This window comes from Aphelocoma coerulescens, chromosome 1 (assembly GCF_041296385.1).
Source record: "Aphelocoma coerulescens isolate FSJ_1873_10779 chromosome 1, UR_Acoe_1.0, whole genome shotgun sequence".
NCBI classification, from domain to species: Eukaryota; Metazoa; Chordata; class Aves; order Passeriformes; family Corvidae; genus Aphelocoma; species Aphelocoma coerulescens.
This window is the reverse complement of record NC_091013.1, coordinates 19423159-19449628: the sequence shown is the minus strand read 5'-3', so window position 1 is coordinate 19449628 and position 26470 is coordinate 19423159. Positions and strand designations below refer to the sequence as shown.

General features: G+C 39.8%; 1 protein-coding gene across 2 annotated transcripts; it reads left to right on the top strand.

Annotated features, from left to right (window-relative positions):
- Window positions 1-4867: 4867 nt before the first annotated feature.
- MSL3 (MSL complex subunit 3) lies at window positions 4868-25041 on the top strand. 2 transcript variants are annotated; one of them, XM_069003583.1, is made up of 13 exons: window positions 4868-5079; window positions 6956-7038; window positions 7621-7716; window positions 8271-8371; window positions 9268-9359; window positions 10083-10205; window positions 10669-10829; window positions 12769-12927; window positions 13182-13444; window positions 13820-13929; window positions 14113-14212; window positions 14635-14719; window positions 24126-25041. In XM_069003583.1, exons 1-13 carry the CDS (start codon window positions 4981-4983, stop codon window positions 24223-24225), a joined length of 1572 nt encoding a protein of 523 aa, XP_068859684.1. In that variant the 5' UTR covers window positions 4868-4980; the 3' UTR covers window positions 24226-25041. The 2 variants fall into 2 exon arrangements, with proteins under 2 accessions (XP_068859684.1, XP_068859693.1); XM_069003592.1 differs by lacking the exon at window positions 4868-5079 and adding an exon at window positions 5160-5692.
- Window positions 25042-26470: the final 1429 nt, after the last annotated feature.

The following is a 26470-nucleotide window of genomic DNA, read 5'->3' as shown; positions in this document are numbered from 1 at the left end:
AGGCACAGGTGGACGGAGCTATGAAAGGCCAGGAGCTGGATTCAATGATCCTTGTGGGTCCCTTCCAACTCAGCATATTCTGTGATTTTGTGATCCTGCTGAAACCCTTGAGGGCCTTAGAACCAGGAAAGATTTTTTTTCCTTGTGCAGAACAAATGTTGGTTTTGACCCTAGAAACAACAATCGCTTTGGCTGAAACCTCTCTGAAACAGACACCCAAACAAGAACATCAGGAGGAATGTCTTTCATAGGTAACAATAATCTCACCATCTGTAGCCCCTTTTATCCCTGAGAGTCTGCAGCTTTATAGTAAATTAGGGTGTTTTTTTTCTACTCTTTGTTTTTATTTTTAAGATCTCAGAATTTAATTATGTTGAAACAGGAAGCATGCTTCATTTAAGTGATGTCAGGATTCCTTTCTTGAGCTGTTTCATGGGAAGAATCCTTACTTCTTTTTCTCTGTTTACACTGAAGGTTCATGAAGCCAATGTAAACAGCAAAATTAGTGTAAACACCAGGGATTAACTTTAGAAGATTTGAAAGCAACAGGGTTTGCCTTAATAAAATCAAGCAAATAGTTAAGCAACAGGGTTTGCCTTAATAAAATTAAGCAAATGGTTTAATATTTCTATATATCTCTATATATAGTTTAGAGATCCTGAAGAAGTATGTTCCACTTATTAAATATTCACCATTTGAGCTTTTTGAGGATTATCTCAAAGAAACAAGGATAGTATTATGTTGGTGTTAAGCTAATTTTTTATTAACTTCAGGGAGAGGACAACTGGGTTATTGCTTCACTAAATATGCAGACACTCACTGAAGTTGTATTCTCTGCACCGCAATACAGCAAGAATTTTATGCAATATGATATTCTTAAAGGACTGTCTCTTTCTCGTGAGCTGTGCTTTGACTCTAACTGCTTCCTCCTCCTGCTTATTGTAGATGTCCTCTGCTTCCTCTGAGTGACCTGTAATGTTAATGGGGAAATTTTCATGATTCTAATACTAAAACTCCTGGTTATAATTACTTTTGAAAAACGAGTGGGCAAAAAAGAAGAATGTCACTCTGCAAAAAATAATATACTATCTTGCTCTGATCAATGCCAAAACTAGTAATTTTGCTTTCGAAGAGAAGAGAAGAGAAGAGAAGAGAAGAGAAGAGAAGAGAAGAGAAGAGAAGAGAAGAGAAGATGCAGGCAATGGCTGTTAAATAAAAGTTTAGGACGAAAGTTACACAGTTTTAAGAGATTCTGATGTGGCCAATGTGATAAGAGCCTCATAAAGCCAAAATACCCTCAGAATGCGTAAAAGTTTCTGCTCGCCGTTTCCAGCTAAAAAAAAAAAAAAAAAAAAAAAAAAAAAAAAAAAAAAAAAAGAGGGGGGGTTTTTTAAGAACTCATTGCAGGGCTAAAAAAACATACCGATTGCTTAGGTATAACCGAAGTCTCACGGGGATGTACAAGAAGCACGTGGGTGCTGCAGTTCATGCAAACACGCCGTGTCTCTACTGCGCTCGGCTGACGTGCCTTCCGCTTCAGCACCGCACCAATCCAGGTGGGCCAGGCAAATACACTCCTGGCACCCGAACGTCGATCCCAGGAGAAACAATGAAAAGCAGGGCAGATTCAAACAACAGCAACTAACACCGTGCATATTGCATCCTGCCAGACTAAGCGGGTATGTCTATAGGGTGCCGTCACCTTTCTGTTTGCCTGCGGACGTACGGAGAGAAGCCCGACAACAGCAGCCGTGGAGGTAAAATTGAGGTTACGCACACCGTGGCAGTGAAGGCTCCGCACGGAGCGGATCGTGGGCAGGCCGCGGGCACCCCTCTTCCCCCACCAGCCTATGTCTCAGTGTTACCCAGGGCGCTGCGCAGGAAGGATCGAGCAGGGAATTCTCCTCTTTGAGGGACCCCGACACCTCTTCCCCGCGGGGCCACGGCGCTGCCCCGGCCCCGCGCCCGCCCCGGACTACAGCTCCCAGCGAGCCTTGCGCCGCCTCCATCTTCCCCCTCGCAAACACCGCGGGCTCTGTTGTTGAAACACAACCCCTTGTTTAAATAAAACCTGTCCTTGAACAACTTTCTCAGAGTGTGCTTTGAGCCTGCAGTGAGGCGGGCAGCTGAAATAGATCCTCAAATTAGACGAATTGGCACTCATGATCTCGTTGGGTTCACTTTGGCAGGAGGCCAGAGTCCCTGCTCCCGGGCTGTTCTGTCTCCCAGAGGAGCTGTAAAGCCGCTTTTCTTTCCTGGAGGCGATGTAGTGTCCTGGGAATGTCCTCAAAATACGTGGTGGATCAGCTCGTCTCCTGGTTCAGCAATATTCAACAAGCCCGGCTGCTGGTCTCTCCCACCACTCATCGCCCTTCACTGTTCCTCAGCATGTGGGACGATGACCCCGAAGATGCTGCCTGACACTGCTCTCTGCCTGTGATTTCTCCTTGCTGCAGGCTTGCTGCCTACGAGTGAGGAGCTGCTGTTCAGGCTTTGCTAATTCTCATTTATCTGTACTGGGCCTTTTGTTTATGTGCTGTACATGGCAGGTACAACTCATGACAGGCGCTGCACGGGCAGTATGTACATACACACACAAACACCATTTTCCAAAAAGCTATTGCTCTTTATTTTTGATTTTGGAAAGCCATTTGGCAGTCTTCACTATGGAGAACTCAGTACCTTTGAAAAATCCATGTTCTGCATTTTGTCTAGAAGTAGGCATTGCCTGGATAGCACTATCACAAGTTTTCCATAAACACACCAGCATTTCTCCTCTCCCGGCTCCCTTTGGGTAGATCTTAGTTAAGCACAGCTCACATACAGGTTTTTGAAAGCCCTGCTGGAGGAGTAGCCTTGGTAGGAGATCTGGCAAGGCCAGGGATCTGCAGGCAAGGATTATCTACAGCAAAGTGGCTCAGGGAGATAAGGACAGATGCACACATGCACCTATCTGAGAGTGGGAGCAGGGAGAGAGTAGACAGGGCAACAAGTGGATCTCAAATGCTAAGGCAGAGAGCTGTATATAAGCATTAGGAGACCCAAGTAAAAAGAAATTTGAATCAAAAGACTTGAGGAGCAGATTGGGTGGGAGCCGTAAAAGTGGGCTGGGGTGAACTAGGAGAGGCTGAGATGAACAAGAGGCAGAGTCTGCAAGAGGACACCAGTGGGGAGGAAGGAAAAGGAGGAATCTAGGAGGCAGTGTGGAAATACACAAACTGTTTATGCAGAAGTGGTGTGAGGCTCCTCTTGTGTGGGTACTCTTTAATATCAGGTTGGAGGCAGGGACACAAGCACAAATTGGTGGTTCTCCTTCCCTTGTTTTATTTTGTTGTTGCTGTTTGCCCCCATTTTTAAAGCATGGTAGTCCCTTGGAAGCAACTTTGTTCTCCAAATGTCCAACACCATTTTCTTTATCTTACACACACACACAAAAAAGTAACTTAAGTAACACTTCCTGGAATTGACATTGCATCCATGCACTTTTGGAGCCTGTTTCCTAACCTTAGCATCAGTGGGCTCTGAACAATTTCAGGAACCCTTCCTCAGTTTTCTCTTACTCTTTTCCATTAATTGGCTTTTCTCACTCTGCCCAGTCTAAGCAGCAAGTTTACAGGTTTTTCCTACCATTCCTACTATAAAAAAATACGTAAGTTTTGAATCAAAAGAAAGTGAGTACTCAGTCCATCCTATCCCAAGGAACACCATCTCAGAATCTTGTTTTCTGGGTACCCCCTATCACTTTTTACCTTCAGAAGCTTTCCGGTAATACACTAGAACTCCACGTTCTTTCCCATGGCACTCCTTACAGCTTCCAGCTTTGCTATCAACCTCAGTGACTGGAAAAAAGATATGAGGATTTAAACTTCTCTTCCACTTAGCACCAAACTAGTGTATGCTCAGTTGCACAGTCTAGAGTCATCCATCTCCTGAACATCTTTTACAGAAAAACAACTTCAGAAATGCTAAATAATCACAAATTAACTGGTCTTTGCACAAGGCTGGCTAAGCCCAGGCCTCCCAGCCCTGTTATGGTCTTGTGTAAATCAGAAATCCAAAACTGGCATAAAAACTGCAACAGCCTGAGGGAGCATCTAATAACATCGTGTGGGAAACTGCAGTGTTCCCCTGGCTGAACCCCATGAGGTCCCTTCCAGGCATCAGTCAGCATAAACTGGCAAAAAAGTCTGTGTATTGATTTTGATTATTTGCACTATATGCATGATTGTAGAATCTGAAATGAAACACTGGATCAGGTTTCCAGTCTCAACACCCTATTTACTTCTAGCTTCGTTTTTGTCGCAGGTTGAAGGCAGGCTGAAAGGGCAACGGAGCCCAAAACAAACCTTCGGGGAGGTTACAATGTACATAAAGCCATCTTGGGAGTAGGGGCGGTTCTTCGCTTAGCCGAGAACACAGCAAAGAGGGTGAGGAAGAGGGTGAGGAAGAGGGTTTGTCTGCTGATTAGGGGAAGCAGTAGCAGAGACAAGGGCAGCTGTTGTTCTCGGGGTTCACTTAACCCTCTCCCGCACCCCTCTCCGCAGGCGGGCACAGGCCCAGCGCACGCCCCGGCTCCCGTGGCGCTGGGGCACCGCCGGCACGGCCGGGAGCTCTCGCCTCCCGCAGGGGCTCCCCTGGCCCAGGGCAGGCGGCCGCCCCCCCGCCCGGCGGGACACGTCCCCCCGCCGCCGCCGCCCCTCCCGCCGCCGGCTCCCGCATCCCGTGCCGCGCACCCCGCGTGACCAGCGGGGCGGGCACGGGCGGGCACGGGCAGGCACGGGCGGGCGGCGCGTCCCCGCACCGCCCGGGGCCGAACGCCGCTCCCCCGCGGAAGGCAGAGGAAGCCGGGCGCTGCATCCCCGCTCGGTCCCGGCCGCCCGCCCCCGCCGGAGGAGTCGGGGGCGGGGCGGGGCCGGGCCGTCCGCGGCACCTCCCCGCGGGAGCGGGCGGGGCTCGTCTCCTTTGCGCCATGATGAACAAATGACCTCGCGGGGAATGAAATTTAAGTTCCACCGGGGAGAGAGAGTTCTCTGCTTCGAGCCCGACCCCACCAAAGCCAAAGTGCTCTATGATGCCAAGGTGACCGGCCGCGCGCGCCCCTGCCTCCCCCTCCCGCGTCTCCCCGGGCGGGAGGGCGCGGGGCGGGGCCGGCGCGCGGCCCGCCCGCTCCCGTTACGGCTCCCGCTCTCCCGTTACCGCTCCTGCCGGGCGCTGCGCGCGCCCCCGGGCGGGAGGCGGCGCGGGAAGCGGCTGTGGGCCCGGCCGGGCAGGCGGCGGGGGGAGGCGGCTCCAGCGGCAGCTGCACTTGTTGCGGGAAGCGGGCGCTGGCCTGGGGAGGGCAGAGCACCCGGGGAGGCCGCGGGGTGGGGGCCGCCACGGGACAGGGAGACGAAGCGAGGCGGTGCCGTCCCCGCAGGGCCTCTCCTCCCTCCGTCATCGCTCCCTGCGGGCGGCTCAGGTTCCCCCGGTGGGGCTCAGCTCTCTCTCAGCGCTGCGGGAGCCCCGGGGGTGGGGGGTGCGCGAAGCAGCTGTTTGCGAGTCTCTGGGCCTTCCCCGCGCTGGGGAGCAGAGGCGATGGGGCCCGCGCTCTCGGGGCCTGGCTGCCGCGGCAGGTAGAGACCGGAGCCGCCGAGCGGCGCTGGAAGTGTCGAACCCGCTTCCCACCTTCCCTTCTCGGCTGAACACCTGCAAAGTAATTCTGAAGTCTTATTACCACCCCTGCAGTTTTGTAGCGTAGCTGGATTTATTTCCCCTCACGCTTTCCCACGCTTACTGCCCGCCCTTCTGCGTTTCAGAAGGGTTTAACTGGTACCGCTGGTGCAGGAGAGTATACGGAAATACGACAGTAAGCAGTGCGCGGTGGGCCACAAGTGTTGCAGTAAGAGGTGACTGCCTCAGTTAGGGCCTGACCTTAAGAGTAATGGTAGTAATTATAGAGATTTATGTAAATACAGTGTTGTTTTGGATATCAGTGGTACACAAGATTATTTTTCTATCCTAAATCCTCTGTGTCTGACTTGGAAACAGAGTTCTGTGGGTTTTTTGTTACAGCGAGGAATAAAAGGAAGTATTGCAACTGGGTTCTTGATGAAATTAGTACTTTTTGCTGCAGGTTTGCTAGGTGTGCTTGTCTGTGTTTCTCAAACATCTTTGATTAGGAATACCACTGTCCTGTAGTATTTTGGGCTGCTCTTTTGTTTATACACTTATTCCTGTGTTCTGACAACCTGGCAGCTTTAAACCTGTAACCTGAGTACAAAAGTGTACAGTACCTTTTCTTTTTTATTTTCAAGTACCCTAAATGGCATGACTGTCTGCGAATCCATCAATAGTTCTTAAATTCTGAGCTCCCAAATTAAAACACCACTGTAGCCTAAGTACTGATATATGATCTATTGAAAGCCACTCAAGTGCGGGCAACACATCTTTTTCTTCTGAGCTGCAGGCCCTTTCAGACTGGCCATTGCACATTCATGAAAGAGGAAGAAAACAAAGGTTCAGATGTTCCCAAAGCTTTTTAATGTTTTTTGGCTGAGAGTCTGTAGTGTTCAACAGAACAGCATTTCTGAGGTTTGTGTATAGAGACCTGTGTTGTTTCCTGCTTAGGGGGCTGGAGGAGACAGCACGCGGGAGAAAGCCCAAATTAGTAGCCTGAATCTGTGTATCCATACTGTGCTACTGCACTGTTTCATGTCTCCCTTTGTCTTGAAAGCATGGGACATTTGAGAATAGGACAAAGATGGTGAGCAGTTTGCAATGTTAAGAGTACTCAACAGGAAGGCTGGGTTTTCTCATAATTTAGTATAATTCTTCTGCTCATGTCAATATTAACTGGCCAAACAACAAGTCTATTTAATTTCATTTTCTTTCTTTCTTTGTGCATAAACTCTCTCAATATCCAAAAGTTTACTTTCCCTCAAGCTTTTTAATAGGTACTGTTCAATTTTTGTTTCAGATTGTTGATATTGTTGTTGGAAAAGATGAGAAAGGCAGAAAGATTCCAGAATATCTGATCCACTTTAACGGTTGGAACAGAAGGTAAGAAACTATATGTGCGGTTTCAGTTCTTCCATTTCTTCTATTTTATTCTGCAAACACAGGCTCTGCACAGAATATCAAAGGATTGATGTTTGCAGGAGTATTTTTGGTTTTGTGAATGCCTTTAGTATACTTGCTCATATTGATGCATTGGTCTGTATCCATAAATTTCAGTGAATTGGTTTGATAGACATGAGTTTAAACCTTATGGGATATCTGTCTGTGGCATATACTTATGGCACCTAAGTTCCCAATAATAAAGGTTTATGCTTTGTTAAATCCAGCCCTGGATTTTTTGATTATCAAGGCCAGTACATGAGTGCAGTGTCTCGACTGGGATCGATAGTATGTGTCAGTGCTACAAAGGCTATTGCGGGTTAAGTGAAAGCTTGAGAGATGTTAGGTGGCAACATGAGAGTTGAACCCGTGTGAACAGAGAAGGGTGCAAACCTTGTGATACAGATGTTGCTTCTGAATGACATTAAACGAGTCCTTTGTAGATTTAAAGTATATCAGTTCATTGGTAATCATGGGTGGCATATATTCATAGTAATTTTTTATTTTCTTGTGGCCTATCCTTAGCTGGGATAGATGGGCAGCTGAAGATCATGTTCTTCGGGATACAGACGAAAACCGCAGATTACAGCGTAAATTGGCACGGAAGGCTGTGGCTCGCATGTAAGAAATCCTTTTGGCTCCTACATAAATGAGATTCGTTTTTAGATTCAGACAAGTTCATCCAGGTGTCTACAACTGAGCTTGGCCTCTGAGCTCATGCTGTAGGTAGTAGATACGTAGATAATAGTCAGTGCATTCTAGAGAGCCATTCTGAGCTAGAGACCTGTGTGTTAACACTCTAAAAGACCAATACTCAGTAACTATGTTATTCTTAACTATTGCTGTGAAATGCCTGTGTATTGGATCTGCATCTTCCCAAAGAAACATACTTGCAAAATAATTTAGGAAAACCTAAAGTATTTTTCAGCTAAAGGCAATAATCTAATATTGGTTGGCCATGGCTTGAGGATCTGATTGAGGACACGAATATGAGGTAATGTACAGACATTAAGCTATCCATTCTCAAATAAGTGTTGTCCAAATGATGTCAACATTAATTAATGAAAATAACTCAAACATAGGTTTCCTGTGTATTTGCATGTAATTGAATTAGCTAGGATAAATAAATGAAATAATATTACCCAAATGTCAGTGAACCATTTTATGTTCTGTAGGAGAAGAAAGGGAAGAAAGAAGAGACGTTGCAGGTTGCCTGGTGTTGACTCTGTGTTAAAAAGCCTTCCTGCTGAGGAAAATGATGAGAGTAGTGAAAACTGTGAGCTTGTTTTCATCCTTTGGTAACTGGTGGGATGCCTTTAACTTCTTGACCTGGGGGAGAAATGCATGGTGTCACTTGCCATGAGAGTATCGTGGTCCTATCTGAAATATACAGAGGCAGTCATTTGAAGAGTGAGCATTATGTTTCATGCTAAGCATCTGTTAAGTTAGCATATCTGTTTTCTTCATGTATTCCAGAGGCTTTCCCTTGCATCTCTTCCACTCAACTATTCTAATGAGTGATTTCAGAGGTTAATGCTGTTTTCTTTAGTGTAATATTAATAGGTGTGAGAAGCCCTCAGTTTTCTTTTGTTTGATGTTAGAAGACACAACATTTCCCTGCTAGTATCTGTGTATTTTTGAGGGCAATAAGATTATTTTTTTCCCTGGTCTGTCTTGCACAAAGGTCTGTTTCTTGTCAGCTGACTGGCTGATTTCACTTTCAAGCCAGGTCTTTAATTTCCTGCATTTTCCTTTGCAACTAGAAAGCCAGCAGAACATTGGCTGGCACTTAACTGATGTTCTGGGGACTGTTGCTGCGCAGATTCATACCTTTTGATTGAATGATTAGTATGTTAATCCCCTGTGCAGAACTAAAATCCACTGAAAATGAGGGTGCTCAGGAGCTTTTAAAAGTGAGTGTTTTTCAATTAGAAAGGATGCAAGAATACTTCTATAAACTCATCTTACATACTTAAAACATTTATAGTGTGCTGAAAATAATACATGTTTAATTCAATTAGAATGATTCATCCTCATTAAATATAACAAGCTAGTTGTGTTTTTTTAGTGGGTTGGGTTTTGGTTTTTTGGGGTTTTTTTTTGGATTGAGGCCTCAAACTGGTCATAACCTTTGCAATGTAATAATAAATATGTGAAATCTCTTTTATGCAGCTATAAGTAGTTCTTCTTCTGATGACAGTGATGAAGGAACAGATGAAGAAATAAAAAGTGAAGAAAGTGACATAGATGAGAGGACAGAAATGGTATGTTCATGTGTTCCTTAAGTTGAGTGAATTTAAACATCTGTACTTGAAACTCTGAAAAAATTGAAATATAGGCCACAGGTGGTAATTTAGCTGGAATTAAAAGCATAATTTTCCTACTCCTGGTGTTTACTCTGATTGAGATTTTAAAAATTATACAATATGTCATAGTCTTATGGAACTATATGATATAATTCTAAAAATACACATTTGTTTCTTTTCCTCTCATTCTGCACAAAAGGCTTATGTGGAGAAAATGTAGCAGACTAGATTTTCCACTTTTGTGGGTGCTGTAAAAATTTACTTGTCTATGCATGTTGGACAAACCTAATGGCAACAGGATGTTTGTCTTGTATTTTACTGTGAGACAGGCATGTCAACCCTGGTCTTAAGTTAAAACATAGAGAGGACTGTTTTCAAGAAAAAATTATTTATTTTTCTACAGTAAACAGTTGATCTAAAGATGTGTAGAATTTAATTACTACAGTGTGGGTGATCTGAAGCAGCAACACCTCACAAATTTCTGGGTTTCTTTCTTTTCTTTTTAGTTAAGTACTTTAGAGAATGCTAAATCTAAAAAAGTTAAAAAAAACGAATTTGCAGATGCTTTAAAGAGCAGTATTGTTAAATAGCTTATATTAAGGCTATTATCCACTTGTATCTTTACTACTGAAGCTCTTTTTCACAACCAATATATTGTTATCTTTCACTGGTCTGTTGTAGAAAGAAGAACAAGACACTCATACAAAAAGGGACATGGAAGAAAGAGCAATAAGTATAGAAATTCCTGAAGTCTTGAAAAAGAAGCTTGAGGAAGACTGCTACTATATTAATAGAAGAAAAAGGGTATGAAATATAAGCTGGGAATGTAATGTGCATGGGGGTGTGAGAAGGATGTCAAAAGTAGTTTTTCTGTGTACAGCTCCTGGGGGTTTTTAACTTACATTTTTAGCTTCATGTTGAGCTCAGGGTAAGGAAGAATACAAAGAGCGTAGGGAGTAGACTTCTCTACAGCTAAAACAGTCACTTGTCGTATTTAACAGTGTAGTGTCTCTGTACCTCATTGTGCTGTAGAATTCAGATTGCTTTTTAACTCTGGAAATGCAGCAGACTTGTTGATCTGACCATGTTTCTTGTTTCTCCTAATGTTGACAAAAAATGCAGTTTAAGGGTTGAAATTATGCAGTCCTGAATTTGCTTTATGCGCTAGACATTTACTAAATTAGTTGGTACATTACAAGCTTCTTTTCTAACTTGGTATACTTACTTATTGTTTTTGTAAGACATTAATTTGTTGTTTCTTTTTCAGCTAGTGAAGCTTCCTTGCCAAACAAATATAATAACCATCTTGGAGTCATATGTAAAACACTTTGCAATTAATGCTGCTTTTTCAGCCAACGAAAGATCTCGGCACCATCAGATGACTCCACATGCTAATATGAATCTTCATTATGTGCCACCAGAGAAGAAGTAAGTAATCTTAAGTCCACTGCTATTGTCATAAGAAGAATGACCTTGCATTCTGTGTTCTGTTTTATGGCTGTTCACTTCTGTGAGCTTATACCATGATGTATATCTATTTACAGGGCTTGAAGTATTTGACAGGTACCTATAGTAATATAATATAATTATAAAAAGTATAATTTATCAGTGAGAGAGTCCCTGTGCTCTGAGAAGTCATTATGCAAAAGTGTCAATATCCTGTTATATCCTGTGAGTTGTAAATATCATGATCCATTTGGAAGAATGTGTTGCTGTTGTCAATGTGAAGAATTTCATATCTGATATAAGAATACCTTGCTTAGATAAACTTGAACAGGTTCAAGTTTTGAAAAGGTTAAAAATTTAATACAAACACTTAAAAGAATTCCAAGTGCAAGTTGTTTGTTTATTTTAAATGGACATATGATCTGAAATCCTAGAGTCAGTAGGGAAACTGTGGCAACACCAATCCTATTTCGTTCAAATTGATGGTGTCTTAGTTTCTGCTTTCTCACTCATGCTGTATGTTCTTCTGCCATGTTACAAATGCATTAACCATGCATATTTGCAGTATGGTGGTTTTTGATTGTTTTGGGTTTTTTTTCCTCTTATGTTTAAGATTTTTCATATTAGATGAGGCTGCTTCTTCATCTAAGTACAGTGGAGTGAACTCTTGTTATTTTATCAAAGAGAAATCCTGACTTGCGTTATTGTTCTATTTCAATGGTGTGTAATTTTGCTATTCCTTGAAATATTTTAGCCTATGTGAGTATCTTGGTTTATGTTGATGTCATTCATTCTTTGACAGATTGACACTTTCCCTTCTTTGTAGTATAATCTCCCAAACAAAAAGTTAGATGAAATATCAGAAATGTGAACAGAAGGTTTTATACACATTATGATTTTTACAGGTTTATGTTTAAGTAACTTCCTCAATAAAAGCAGTGCTTCAGTAAAAAAAATGGGTATAGTTTCAGTGATCCATTAAGTAGGAGAGATTCAGCTTACATCTTTGCTATATTTTCCTTACTGCTCTAACACTAAAGGTTATTGACCTTCTTGGATTCTTTAGAATTTGTGCACATGATGGTCCCCTGACCCAATTCCTATGTAGTAGTTTTAGTAGGTGGTATGAAATATAGGTGGTTTGGAATTTCTAACATGGATCATTTTGGTGGAACCAAATTCTGTTACCGTACACATAATGCACTTGAAACATGAGAGGGGAGTACCTTCACAAAGGTGAGAGGTGTTGCAGGTGGGCTGCACTCTATGTTCTTGATTCTGCTTCTAATAGCTCGTGTACTCACCATCTAATGTTGTAAGTCTTTTACAGAGACCTAAAACTGAAATTCCTGGTAGCCTCCAAATGTAGTGCTCTGATTACCAGGGCAGACCATTGCTCTCCAATGCAAATGTGTCTGGTTTTGTTGGTTCACTGGATATCTCTTGAGCACAGCCTTAACTGCATCTTAGCACCTGTAGGTCAAATTCTGCTTATGCCTTTTAGACAGAGATTCAGTCTGTTGAGTACTTACTTTTTCTGGCAGGTGCCTCTTTTTTCAGCATAGCGAAGTTGGAAAACCAAAATAATATTTACATGAAAAACATCCGACTAATTTTATTTACTGTACAGTAGTAGAGTAGTTAGTAGAGTAGTAGTAGTGAATAGTAACACAACAGAACTGTTGTGTGGTTTTGTTTGAGGTTATGAAGCAGACATTTAAAAAAATTCATATTTCTGAAGTTAACAAGAGCAATCATCATCTTTTTAAGTGTGTTTTTAGTCACTTATCATTACTTAGTAATTGAATCAGCATATTGTAGTTATGATGTTAATGGACTGTATTAAAGGACAATTTTGTACAATTATGCAGAAAAATTTTGCCATGCAACTTTGCAATTCATAATTTTTTTTCCCCTCTAGTGTCGAGCTATGTAAAGAGATGGTGGATGGGCTGAGAATAACCTTTGACTTCACACTTCCTTTAATTTTGCTTTATCCTTATGAACAAGCTCAGTTTAAGAAGGTGACTTCATCAAAATTCTTTCTTCCTATCAAAGAAAATTCAACAAATACTAATAGGTAGGTTAGATATAGCAAGTTTAATAGTGCTTGTCTTAAAATGTAGGAGAATGTGGTATTTGTGGTTTTTAACTTTAATTTGAAGATAAATATACTTCTGGAAAATAGTATTTAATAGAAGGCCTCATCACTTTAATAGTTATTGGGAGGAGACTGTCTTATCTGAATAAGTGTTCAAGAAGAAGCTAGAAGAATTTCTTTTGTGGATAGAGCCCTGATCTCTTCAATTCTGTAAAGCTGCCTTAATTTCCTAGAAATCAGGAGGAACTTTCCCCAAGCCCTCCTCTGTTGAATCCACCCACGCCTCAGTCGACTGACAGCCAGCCCACCACAGGGGAGCCAGCCACGCCGAAAAGGCGAAAAGCTGAACCCGAAATCCTGCAGTCGCTCAGGCGTTCGACGCGCCACAGCTCCAACTGTGACAGGTTATCGGAGAGCAGCGCGTCCCCACAGCCTAAACGGCGGCACCTTGAGACCCCAGCTTCTATGCCAAAGCTCTTCCTGCACCTGGAAAAAAGTAGGTTCTTCTCTTTACATTGTTGGTCTAAACAAAGTATAGAGTTCTGTTCTTTTTTTAATGCTGTGTGCACTGTGAACTGAATGATCGAAGTGGGAATTCCTTACTTTTTGTATCAGTTCTTTAACTCTGAGGCCTTATTACCAGAGAAATATAAAGCAATGTTCTCAGTACCTTGGTGTATTTTTCCACAGAATTCAATGAGCTGCTTTTCTGAGTGTCTCTTTTAGGATAGCTTTTATTGAATTTCAGTGTTTAAGACTTTAAGCATTTTAGCAGCAGGCCTTTAGAAGCATTTAATGGCTTATAGTTCCAAGTAGTAATTTACAAGTAGTAAAATTTTTCTTTTGTTTTGTGCTTCCTTTCATTTTGAAGAAACCCCTGTCCATAGCGGGTCATCTTCACCTATAACTTTGACTCCTAGCAAAGAAGGGAGCACGGTGTTTACTGGCTTTGAAGGTAGAAGAAACAACGAATTGAATGAGGTAACAGATTTTGATGTTACTGTCCTAGATTCAATGATTAAAGGTTTTGTGGACCTCCGAGTAGGGCTATGTAAGAAAAGATTTTGTTGGTATTACTTAGTTCATCTTTGAATTTGAAGTTCTGTACAGACTAAATTATTTATGATGTTATAAAGTTTTCATAACCAATACTTTTATGTCTAGGTTTTGTCCTGGAAATTGATGCCAGAGAATTATCCACCAAGTGATCAACCACCACCTCCTTCATATATCTATGGATCTCAACATTTGCTGAGGATGTTTGGTAAACTGATGCAAAATTCTCTGCTCAAAGTTCCTTTATTTTTTTTTCCAGTGCTGATATCTGTGTGATTTTTCTGTTTGCTTTATTACATTTAGTTTTATTCTTGGAGGAATGTACATTTTAATCTATTTGGAACTTTTAGGCTATTTTGTTATCTTTTTACTGACTCTGTAAGCCTTCATTTAAGGAAAGCAAAGCAGTGTTACTTCCAGTATACTATCGAACATCATTAAACCCAGCAGCATTCACTTTCTCAGCATGTTTCTCTTTAGTAAGGCTTTGAAAGATCAAAACTAGCTTGCAAGGAAAAGTGGGGTCTGTGGGGAAAAGGGATTTTTGTATTCTTTTTTGTATAGTGGATAAAAGTAATTAGAAGTTGCATTTAAAAGAACAGGTATAAACATTATTTATTTTATTCACAGTAAAGCTACCAGAAATACTGGGGAAGATGTGCTTTCCTGACAAAAACCTAAAGGCTTTAGTAAAACACTTCGAGATGTTTCTGAGGTAATGTGACACAATGTACCACAGCAGTGTTTCTATTGTTACATAGATGTAAATGTCCTGGAATGACAAAGGGGGTTTAAAATAAGATGTGCATTTTCTATAACTACAAGCTTATGATAAAATTAGTATACAATTTTAACAATAGCAATTTGAGTAAAAATGAACATAAGATTTTCTATTCTTTAATTCAAATTGAAGGGAATCTGAGTTTCCTACTTCAAATTTTGATAAATATGGTGATACAGAACTGAAGTGTGAAAGTTTGTTGCTGTATATAGAATGACAAGTCTGACTTGGTTAAGTAGCATGTTTTATATTAGCAGGGGGAGAAACTTGTGCTTTAAGACGTATTTTTAATTATGGTGGTTTCTTAAAAGCAATAAATGTCTATCTTAACTGAACTTTGAACAGAGAGGTTTCTCTGTGATGCAGAGCAGTGGTTTGTAGAGATACACAACTCTCTCTGACCACACTAGCTCCACCACTGGAGTCAGTAAGGTCATACCTGCACTGGAGTCAGTAAGGTCATACCTGCACCGTGATTGGGTTATCAGGTACTGTAATTAGTATTTCTGCATGGCATTGAGGATGTGGTTAGAAATCTAGTGTGGTGCTGTATTGTGCAGCATCAGTACATTGGAAAATAAAATTGCCAAGGAAAACTTTCAGGAGAAAGTGTTGTAAATGGTAATGGAACAGATACAGAAATTATAACTTAAATTTGGTCAGTGACTTAAGTAGCCACTTGCAGAAAGGTTACACCAGCATAAATAAAATTTGTATGAGAGATCAGGGAGATGAAAACTTTAAAATGCTTTTACTTTAATTGCTTATTAAAAATAGAAGATGTTTCCCATGTCAAAGTTTCTACAATACACAGTTTTTCTCTGGAAGCAGTTAGTTGTCAAGTTTTACTGATTCCATTTTGCGTGTCATTTGTCAGATCCTTGTTGGCATTCAAAATACCTTTAAATTAAAACAGGACAGAATTAAAGCTCTTCGTTGCAAACCTGGTTTTGCTTGAAGTGAATATTTCTTAGGGAGCTTAACTCACTGTGGATCAGATCAGTTTTTATCAGACCTTTGCCTGTTCAGATTCTTCTGTGTTGATCAGAGCATATCTCTGTTCTTTAACGTATTTAATACAGTATTTTCATACCCATTCTGTGGATAAGCTTTGGTGGAGTAGAATAGAAGAAAAGAGAAACATGTCCCCTACACCCCATACCATAAAGGTTACTTACTGGGAAAGGGTTGCTTAAGGGAACTGAAATTTCTAGTGATAGCATCTCTGTGTGTTTTACTTTTCTATCTGAGCATCTCATTGAAAAGTGTAGTCATCTATAAACAGAAATAAAAATAAATCATGTTTCCATGTCAGCATTTTTAGTGGAGATAGAGCTGTGCTTTTGAAGCAAATCTCTCAGTAGTTCCCACTTTCCATACTTTGTGTTGTGGTGGAGAGTCCTCTGAGTACACAACCTGCCTTCTTTTTAGAAAACACTTAGCCAGAAGTGTGCTTCAGTCCTTGAGGCCAGGCTACAACTAAACCAAAATGAGCCCCTTAAGGCAAGCATGATGTGGATATCACATATCTTGCAATAAAATATTTGAAGGCTGTGTTTTTTCAAGTGCTTTCTTTTTTGACAGTGTGAAGAAAGCTTTTAAGTTACAGTTACTGCTGTAGGAAGCATTTGGTCTTAGGTGGCTTTGTCATAAATATTTTTCTGTGTCTAGTTTCCTTATCTGCTATGCTATTGGGCATTCAGATAGGTAACAGAAACCACTGCAATAACTAATTTTTTTTTTTCTCAACACATATTCGCATGGTGCTTTGAAAAGTCTTTCATTTGGGTATTTTTTTCTTTGTGCCACATGTCATTGAAAGTGGTCAAACAATCACATTTTTTAGACAGTTGTTCATGCTTGATTACAGAACAGAAATAGTTTTGCATTATCTGTTTGTAATCACAAGAAAACTTGAGTTTTAGGTGACATCTTTTACTGATGCCTGGAAAATAGAATAGATCTTCCCAACAATGTTAGAGTGAATATAAAAGCAAACCTTTACTTGAAAGCTTTCAGGTACACAATATGGCAAAAATCGCATGTGGTATAGTAATTCTACAATTTTTATAAGGTTAGTCAATTGGTATACTTACTATATATTGTGCAATTAAAAGGTGAGTTGGTTAGGTAATAATTCCTGGGGTGCTGCCCCACTGAAAGCAGTCCAGAGGTTTCTTTTGCCCCACTTTTGTTATGTCTGGTCCAGACTCTGGTTGGAAAACAGAATGTCCTTGTAGTTAGTTCTCTTCTTGGGATAAGACTAAACAATATTTACAAATGTGTTTATAAGGTTAGCTTATTGTTTCTAAATGTAGGGAAGAAAGATAGGAAAAATACTAGAAACTACAGCCATGCTTTAGCAATCTACGGAACTACAAATATATGAAAAATACAAAAAGCTAAAGATCTTAGGCATCAGTACTAGTTCTTCAATTTTCACATTTTGTCTTTTACTTTTTGGGAAAAGGTTAATGGATGTTTATTATAAATATTTTATGTCACTTCTGTTCTGTCTTAACTTTTGAGCAGTAAGAACTTCCCTACAAGGTCTGTGTGCATTAGGTAATAGCAGCCAGTTTACTTATGACTGCTTAAGTTTTTTTTTTTTTAGTGAGTCGCTCTTCAGTGAGAAGCTGAAGTACTCTCCTTTATTTCTCTAATAGCAGACAAAGGACTGATGTGTCTGCTTGCATTAATAAACTACTTCTGAATCTTTTTTGAAGTCTAGGTAGAGTAGTCCAAGTATAAGTAATTTATGTATTCTTAAATAAAACTGTCATGCAGTACACAACTGATTTAGTTCTTGTGTAGCTGATTTAATTTTGAATTATGATTTCGTGGCTAAAATTTACAGCTTGCCATTTGTACTATTAGTCTCCTGTGGGCTGGGAAACTGAGACTTACATAATGTAACACTTTTTTGGTAGCTTGTCGTCTTGAATTTACTTGGGACATGATAGATGCATTAAATTAGCTTTGAGATGCTACATGGATAATATTTTCCAGTCATGCCCTCAGACTCCTTCTAGACAAGATTTTTCTCAATTTCCCAGACAATATATGTTTTTAAGGAATGTATGAAATGCATCTTTTTGACTTTCTTGTTAAGTAGAAACTCTGCCCTCTGTGCTTATTCCAGCTTTCTACAAGTGTGCAAAATGAAAATTTATTCATGGAGAACATGAAAGTTGATTTCTCAATTATATGATTTACAGAAATCAGTTTCTCAAATTAAGTGCAAAACTCTGAGTCTTAAATTATTTAGCTCTGAAATAATTCATAGTGCTTGCAGTCTGAAATAGACCTCATGAAAAACTCACCAGCTGGTTTCACTGACTTTCACTTAGTTTGCATTTACTCTTCAGGACCAAGCGGTGGCAGCTGATGCTCTAACTGGTTCTTACTAACTGGTAATCTGACTAGTGAAAGACCCCTGATTAAATCCTCTTGCCTGTTAATAGCTTCTGAGTAAGAGGAAGTATTACCTTTAAGCTAATTCCATTATTTCAGCCACTTAAAATGCTGCATATGCTCTATTTTACAATCTCCTGGCATTGTAAGGTGCCTGACATGCCTCCAAAGGTTGCCTCAGTGATGAGAAATGATTGGCAGGAAGGCGCCTGTTTCTGTTTTGCTGTTTCCATTGATTTGCACACAGCCTTGGCTTGGAAAACTGTTTTGGAAACAGAGGCCTCCTCTCAGGTCTGTTAACCAATAGGAGCTACTTAAAAGTTAGGAGAAAACAGCATGTCTCTTTTTACAAGTGCAAGACCCATCTTCACTGAGGTAATTTCAGAGAATGTAATTTGCATTTTAGGAAAAAAGGCAAAATGAAGTGGTACAGAAAGGCGTAGACATAGATATTTTGACTTTCATGAAATACAATGAATAAGTGATGAAATATTTCTAAAATATTGCTTCTAAAATTTCTAATAAGGCTTTTTTTTCAGATGAGGCCAATATGTATTATTTCAGATTATGAAGAACTAATGGTCAAATATTTTAGTTTTGTTAAAAACCCACAGGTATTTCAAGCTCAGTATTTCCTTAAGCTTAGATCTCTTTTTTTTTTTCCCCTGATGCTCTAAAATCTGCTTGTATCTGTTATGCCTCTCTGTTCCATGGGTAGAAAAATATTTTGAAACTGTTGAGTTTTCCTGAGCAGGAAGCCAAATCAGAATGTGACCAAATTAGAGGACTGTGATAATAAAATCTATATACAAAGATGACAAGTTGTTTCAAGTAACCTTAAGAAATAGATTTCTGGTTGTGACAGCACATTTTACATGTAGTAATTTTATTATATATAACTGCAGTGGTGAATTACGACCACTAGTCTGTGCTAATGTACAATTCATGAGAGGTTGTGTCTGAGAATGAAAAAATTAGACATTGCACATGGTGAATGGCAAAGAAGACATCTTTAGTTAGGCAGAGTTGCTTTGTGATAGAGTTCCTGTTCATTGTGAGTCATTGTGACTTCAGTTGCAAAAGGGCAAGTAATTAAAAATCACTTTCTGAAAGATGAAAAAGAATGCAATTGTGCCAGTGTTTCTTATGTTGTATTATTAATTGCTTAATATTCTTGAATTATATGGGGGGTTTTTCTCTCAATTTTTTGGATAAACCAGCTACTTGGTTATGACATACTAGAAAACTTCATGGAATTGGAACTTAAATGTGAGGAAATTAAGTTCCTGAGTATAAATGGAGATGTGGATTTAGAATGCACAAACATGTAAAGGAACATTTTTTTTCCAAGTTTTGAAACACTTTAAACTTTGAAACACTTTGAAACACTTTGAAAAAGGAATTCTGTTTGCACAGTGCCTTGTTTTAGGGCATTACTACCATTTATTTGGGATTGCTGTCCTTGAATGGGTAGAAAGGTAATTGCCATTTTGGGCCCTCTCAAATTTTTGGCACCTTTATGTAGAATGCTTCTTAGTGAGTACCTGATGTTGTGCTGGCTCTTGCTTTCAGTGGGCTTTGCTGTCTACTTGGTCTGCAGAATGTGCTCACTGGTGCTTATTGTTCTTGACAAATGTTTTGTTGCATTGCCAAAAACTGTTCTGAAACTCACCATGTGAATTGCTTCTCTTCCTTCTGCTTTCCAAATCGTCAGGTATCTGGGAATTTGAATGAGCATATTGCTAGTCAATAGCTGAGGTTTGGATCATGTATCTAAATTGAGAGGTTGCCCAAAATACTTTAAATGTGTTATGGTAGCTTTTTTAGAAGGCAGCTCTAGGGGCCTGTGCTGGCCTGGCCATGAGTGGATATTCATCCTCAAGACAAACCAAGGACTCCTGTACTGAACTCTTGTAGGACTGTTTTCCCGAAAGGTCTTTGGGAAAATTTAATTTTCACTCACTCAATCTGATTCTTGGAAATGTTATGATGGCAGCTTGACATCTTCAGAGTTCTCTACACTGTGCAGTAAAAGGCCAAGGAATGTGATCTCAGTTTTTATCTATCAATGAGTGACAAGAGTCCAGTCAACAAAACAGGCCAGTTTACTCCTTTAATGTGGTTCTTGACACATTAGGTATTAGAATAAACATCTGAAACTTCAATTCACTTCTTCTGTTGATTTCAATGGGGTTATAATGGACTTGTCATCTTTTGCCCGGAACAGCTTTCTGGATGGAGACAGGCCTATAAACTGGGGAGGGGTGAGGGTCAGGTGGTGGCATATGCTTTTTCTGTGAAACTAAAACCTGTTCATTTTCAAATCTTGCATTTGAGTAGTAGTGTCAGAGATGAGGTAATTTCTTAATCTGCAGATGACATTTCTTTTGATGAGGTGACCACAGAGTTAGGACCCATAATGATCTTCTAGCAAATTTAGATAGATCATTACAATTGCCTTTCAAACAGCATCTAGATCTGGCCACTGAACTCATCAAAGAATCTGCTTATCTTCTAGAACTCTGTAGCAGAAGTGTGTAAAATATCACCTTCTTGAAAACTTTTCATTTGGACTCTGTCTTCTTATACCTTAATGGCTGAGGATGTCTTTCTAAATACTAAGGTTTTCCTTTCTTTGTCAGTTTCACACTTTCTGGGGTGTCCCTGAGTTTATTCATGTGATGGTAGCTGATGTTTAAAAGAATTTTTTTTTCTTCATTCAGATTTCTGGTAATAAGTTGTGTTGGTGGTGTCAGGCCCACCAGAGGATGCTCTTAAAACTCATACTAATTCAGTGGCTTGTGTTGAGATATGTTCCTGACATGTGTCAAATGACCTTCTAATGTGGATAGTGGTAATTCAGTGCCTCTTTTTTGTAGATCTGCCTGTATAAGTCAGTCAGATGGTAAGATATTGGTGAGGCTACTGCTTGCTTAAATACACCCACACTTGAAGATCAGAACATAGTTTGAAGAATTCCTAAATTGCCCACACGTCTTTTTCCCTTGTCTCCATGTCCTCTAGTCCCTTCTGAAGTGTTACCCTTCTAGGAAGCTGTGGTAGGGAGGGAAATAGCTTCATTGTACCATGTTATCTCTGTGTTCTAAGCATGAGTGTAAAGCCATGAGTTTTGTTTTTGAGGACGTTCGTGATGAAAAATGCGTACAGTCTCACATCAGTGTGGACTCTGCATCCTGGAACTTGGTTACTCATAAGCAGTCTCAACTGTGTAGATGTATGCATATGAACTCCATAAAAATGAAGAAGGCAATAATGCAACAGGTGACTGAATTGATCAGATTTGTAAGTTAAAACTAATGAAACAATTTCTGAATAGTTCAATAGCAATGTGCTTTCTGATCTATTGCTGAACATTGGCTCTGTCTGCTAAGTACAGCTCCCTCTGTCTTTAAATCTTGGCTTCTGACTTGCAGGTAACATTGTAATTGATCTTGGTGGTGTTTTAGCTTGTCCACGAGCAAAGCAATAGTGAAATACCCAGTAGGCAAAAGTCTTAGGAGACTCCTAATATTTCTGTGCCAGCGTTCTGCGCTGTGATGTTTGAATAGAAAGCAGCTTCAGAAGGGCCCCCACTCTTTGTATACAGATACAGAAGGGATTGGGACAGAAGCTGACTGCGTTCTTCCAGCAGTTTTCTTCTCTGCAGAAAATAATTTGTGTTTGCTAGCTCTGGCATATTTTGCTTTTCACAACTGTTACATGAAGAACAGGGAGATGTGTATTTGTCTATTTGACTGTGTGCATTCTGCCTTTTTTTGAGCTGTAGCTGTGGCACAGCATCTCAGCTAAAATTTCTCATCTCTACCAGCTGTCACTTTAGCATGCACCAAACTGGCATGTATGACTGATGATTTAAGCAAAAGTCAGGAAATTTGTAAGAGAAAGTGAGCCTGTTTCCCATTACTTGCCGTTAAAATTCTTGGAACTGTCAGCTACCCAATGCCCTCTGAAGTTCTTTTAAAACATGCTCCCTTGTATGATCTAGCTCTTAGTACTGTGTTTTAGTGAATATTATCCAAAGACACTCAGATTTTCATCAGCCCCTGTAATTTTTTGTCTTGGAGTCATTAATGTGTGTTAATGAAGAATTATTAATTAAAAACCACTTGTGGCTCATCTTAATCTTGTGCAATCTAAGTGTGTTCAAAGTTAGCTCAAGTTTGTTAAGTTTCAGGCATTTCCACACTTCCTTCATACCAGCTCCTCATCCTAGAAGGTGATTTGTAGCTAACTAAAGTCAGAGGTCATAGCAGTTGATGACTCAGGTATTTTATTAACTTCTAAATTGCTGTAATTTCAGTCCTCTTTTTTAGTGTTTGAAACATTTTACATCCAAAACCATTTAGGTCCCTCTATATATTGTTAATTACAGAGCTGCTATGAAATAAGTTGACAATGTGCCTTCTAAATTAACAGTGTCACCATGAAGGATTGATTTCTTCTAAAAAAGTTTGTATCTCTCACTGCTTTTTCTAGAATTAGTAGGATGTAACTAGTTATTCCTCCAGTTTAGCACTTGTTTGATGCCTGTGTTGAAGTGCAAGGATTGGGGGTGTGTGGGAAAAAATCAACCCTTTTTCATTTATCTGCAGTTTTGTATTGTCACCATTTTCTATGAGCTCTGAGCAATTAATATATTCTTTACTAAATTTAAAGTGCTTTATTTAGGGGATCTTGCCAGTATTCTTTGATGCTTTGGCTCTGCTTAGATCAAAGGACATGCCTGGTTCAGGCAGTGCAGCAGTGAGTGAGGTTGGAGAAGCACTGTAGTTTTTATGGCATTCACCTGAGCATTTTGTAATTTGGATTTTCTATGTCCTAAGTATTGGCTATGCAAAACTGATATTTTCAGCTTCCAGTAGTGAAGTCATCACCCCAGCCACTGTTTTTAGAGAGAATCCAGATTCTGTAAATGATACTGTTTTCTGTTGCTTCCTACTCTTAAATAGAGACCCTGTAGGTAGCATTTTGCCATGTTTATTGATGCTGATCCTTAATATCCAGGTATTTTTGAAGGTCTTTGTTTTTTTCTGAGGTACAGCTTGATTGTAATCTTGAGTTTAATAACCATTTGGCCCTTTTGCCACATTCATATACTCAGTGTCTTTGATTACAAAGGAAGGAGCAGAGAGAGCTTATAGTCATTTCAGCTGTTTGTTACTGGTGTTCTTAGCAGCACTATTTGTTTTCATTTTCAGTCCTAAACCAAAGAAGCAGTTGTGTGTTAGCAGAGCAGGAAGACATCATAAAATATTGGTTGCTTGGCTGATTGAATAATGTTTGAAGGCAATCTTGCAGAAATATGAAATTAAGGAACTGAATTTGCAAAGGTTGTGTTTTGTCATTGAGAGCCATATTTAAATCAGGTACTACTGTAAGATGGAGTCCCTAAATGCACAGGCACATGAAACATATGAAAAATCGTAGCTTTACTTGCTTTAAAAGATATAGTCTGACTTAATGTCTCCTGGCCATTTGTATAAGATACTGAAATAGTGATAGCTGAAAATACTGGTTTGGACATAAATGGCAATAGGTGTGCTGAGCAGGTAACTTACAGAAGTTGCCTTATGTGCTAGTTCTTTGAATTCTTCTTCTGAGTGTAGCTTCAACTTTTGGAATTTTTTTGTTGTTGTTGTTATTGTTGGTTTTGGGTGGTGTTGTTATTGAGCTTGAGGAATTTTTTTTAATGTTTGTTGGATTTCAGAATGGTAGGGGAAGGCTGTTTCTCACTATGTAGAACTTGTAAAAAATAGGTCAAGTCCTTTGTATCTCAAATTTCAAAGAGTAATAATTCTTAATTCCCAGGCTGTGTTTTTGCTGAGCTCAAAAATCAATTTGAAAATAGTTTTTCTCTTAAATGTTTCATATTCTGTTCTTTTTTTTCGGTGTGATTTCTTCTCAGGTTTCTAGCAGAATACCATGATGATTTCTTCCCAGAATCTGCTTATGTAGCTGCATGTGAAGCCTACTACAGTACTAAAAATCCTCGGGCAATCTACTGAAGCTATTAATAAAGATTAATCCTACTATACATAGCCCATGACAATGGTATTCTACTACATGGCTACAAGTTGAAAAAGGAATTAAAACAACTTCTGGAGTTGAAGACATTGGAGAACATCGTTGTGATGGTTGGGTTACTCAGGAATGGAGAACTACTTTTCCGAGATGTGTATAGACACTGGTGTGAGTCACTTAGAGGATTGGATATAAATCTGACTCCAGATGAATGAAGAAGCCTTGTTCTGACTTGTACTGCACAGGACTGCACGGGCATAATAAAAAGCAAAGGAGGCAAAAGCAGATGCATTGGCAACAGGACATTTTCATGAAGATAAATCACCATGCTGTGTTTCATTGTAGCTCAGCCTCTAAAGCCTGAGGACTAAGACTTGACTAAACAGTTACATGAAGAGAATGTGTAACTGATATCTTATGGATTGTTTTCCTCACAAATTACATTTCATTTGTGGAACTGTCATGATAGAAAGGATTGCTTAATGTAAAGGTGGCTTTGCTATTTGGCTAGCATGACATCTGCCTCAAAAATGACTTAGTTGCTTGAATGAAAGATGTGTTGCTGACTTTGCATTTTGCAAAGGTGTATATAGCCTTTTCATGGTAAAGCTGACAGGGTTCCAAGCAGACCATACGCTGCCAGGGATTCTGCATTTACCTGGCAATAAATGATTTCCAGAGCCATTATGAAAGAACTGATTTTCTACAAGTAAATGGGAAAGTCAGTGAAGTCATCGCAGTTTAATTGGCAGACTTCTTTTCCTAATAAAGTTCACAGTGGCTGCTGTGTGGATGTGTGATTTTGACTGTCTAAAGCATCTTGTTTGTGCTTAATTAGTATTTTTGAGGGTGCTAAGTGTGCATATAATGAGAGGGGGGAGCACTGACAACATATGGAGAGGAGCCCTTTCTGTATCATTGGGTGTTCTTCTGCAGACTTGAAGGATGTCTCTTTAGACTGTTTTAGACACTTTGGCTCTGGAAATAGCAACTCAGTGAGAACTGAGTTCCTAGAAATCTGACAACACATTCAGTAGAAATTAATTGAAACATAATTCTTGTCATTGAAACGGCATGCAGGACTTAGAACAGTGGCCTTCAAAATCCTTGGCTATATCAAGATAAATGCAGATTTTAAAAGCACTAAAAGAAAACGACTCTGGCTTACAGGCTACTGTATTAATCACTCTGTAATCTTTCTTGGTTCAGAAAACTTCCACCTGTAATGCAGAAGTCAAGTTTCCTCACAGATTTGCAGAAACGAGTAATTTGGAGGAATCGTCTTTCAAACATAAATGGCAAGCTTATTAGTCTAAGGGGCCAAAAGAAATGTGAAATCTGCTGTTGACATTCGTTGTCACTTTTCAGAGTGCAGTGGTGTGCTCAAGCTTTAGAACTCAAAAGATAAGGATTACCTGGGTTTTAGTAATTTAGGTTCTCCTTTTTAGAAAAACTTCTATGAAGACTGTTGAACTCAGTGGTTGTTAAGCCAGTGTTTGGCATGGATGCCTGCAGATTTGGTGATTGTTAATTCTGAAGACTACCATTTAGCAGCACTACTCTTTTTTTTTTTTAAACCTGTTTCTCTTGTCCCAAGAAAACCCCGTATTTGTAACCTTTGATCATTCTCAAATGACAGAAGTTTTGAATCTCTAGCAGAATCCATGTACATCAAAATTTTGCCAACATGTTTCATTTTAAGTTTAAACCCTGTTTCTCTAAAAGACAATTCAACAAAACATGAACAAACTGTCTAACATGAGATGAGTCTAGGAATGCTGCCTGAACTTCAGCTTTAATCCTTTCTATTGTAAGAATGCTCATGTATAATAGGGCAGATGTGGTTTTGTTCCATTCTTTGCATGTGTGAGTGTAAGGCAAGCTATGAACAAGCTATAAACCCTAGTGTGTGAGTGTGTTTAACTGTTGAAATGAAAATTTCTGCATGAAGAGGTCAGGAATACTGTTGGTATTGCCTTGTGGAGATGTTCAAAAGATGTGAGGGGGGGAAAATTCTGACTGTCCAGTTACAGTGTAGCCTTCATGTGAACAGACTTTTTTGTAAAATTCTCTTGAAGCTGCTGTTGGATATAACATTACAAACGATCTTACTCTCATAACAACCAAAAACTTTTCTCCAAAGTTGCACCTCTTTGTGCTTCTTGACACTTCTAATTGATGTAACTTTCATATTTGAATATATATTTGAATTTTAAAAGTTTAGGTTTA

Bases quoted from the DNA above. Each gene is read 5' to 3' on its own strand.
- MSL3 (XM_069003583.1), top strand. From the start codon at position 4,981: ATGACCTCGCGGGGAATGAAATTTAAGTTCCACCGGGGAGAGAGAGTT. The intron at 9,360-10,082 runs GTATGTTCATGT...GGTCTGTTGTAG, and splicing joins TAGATGAGAGGACAGAAATG to AAAGAAGAACAAGACACTCA. The intron at 14,720-24,125 runs GTAATGTGACAC...ATTTCTTCTCAG, and splicing joins CACTTCGAGATGTTTCTGAG to GTTTCTAGCAGAATACCATG.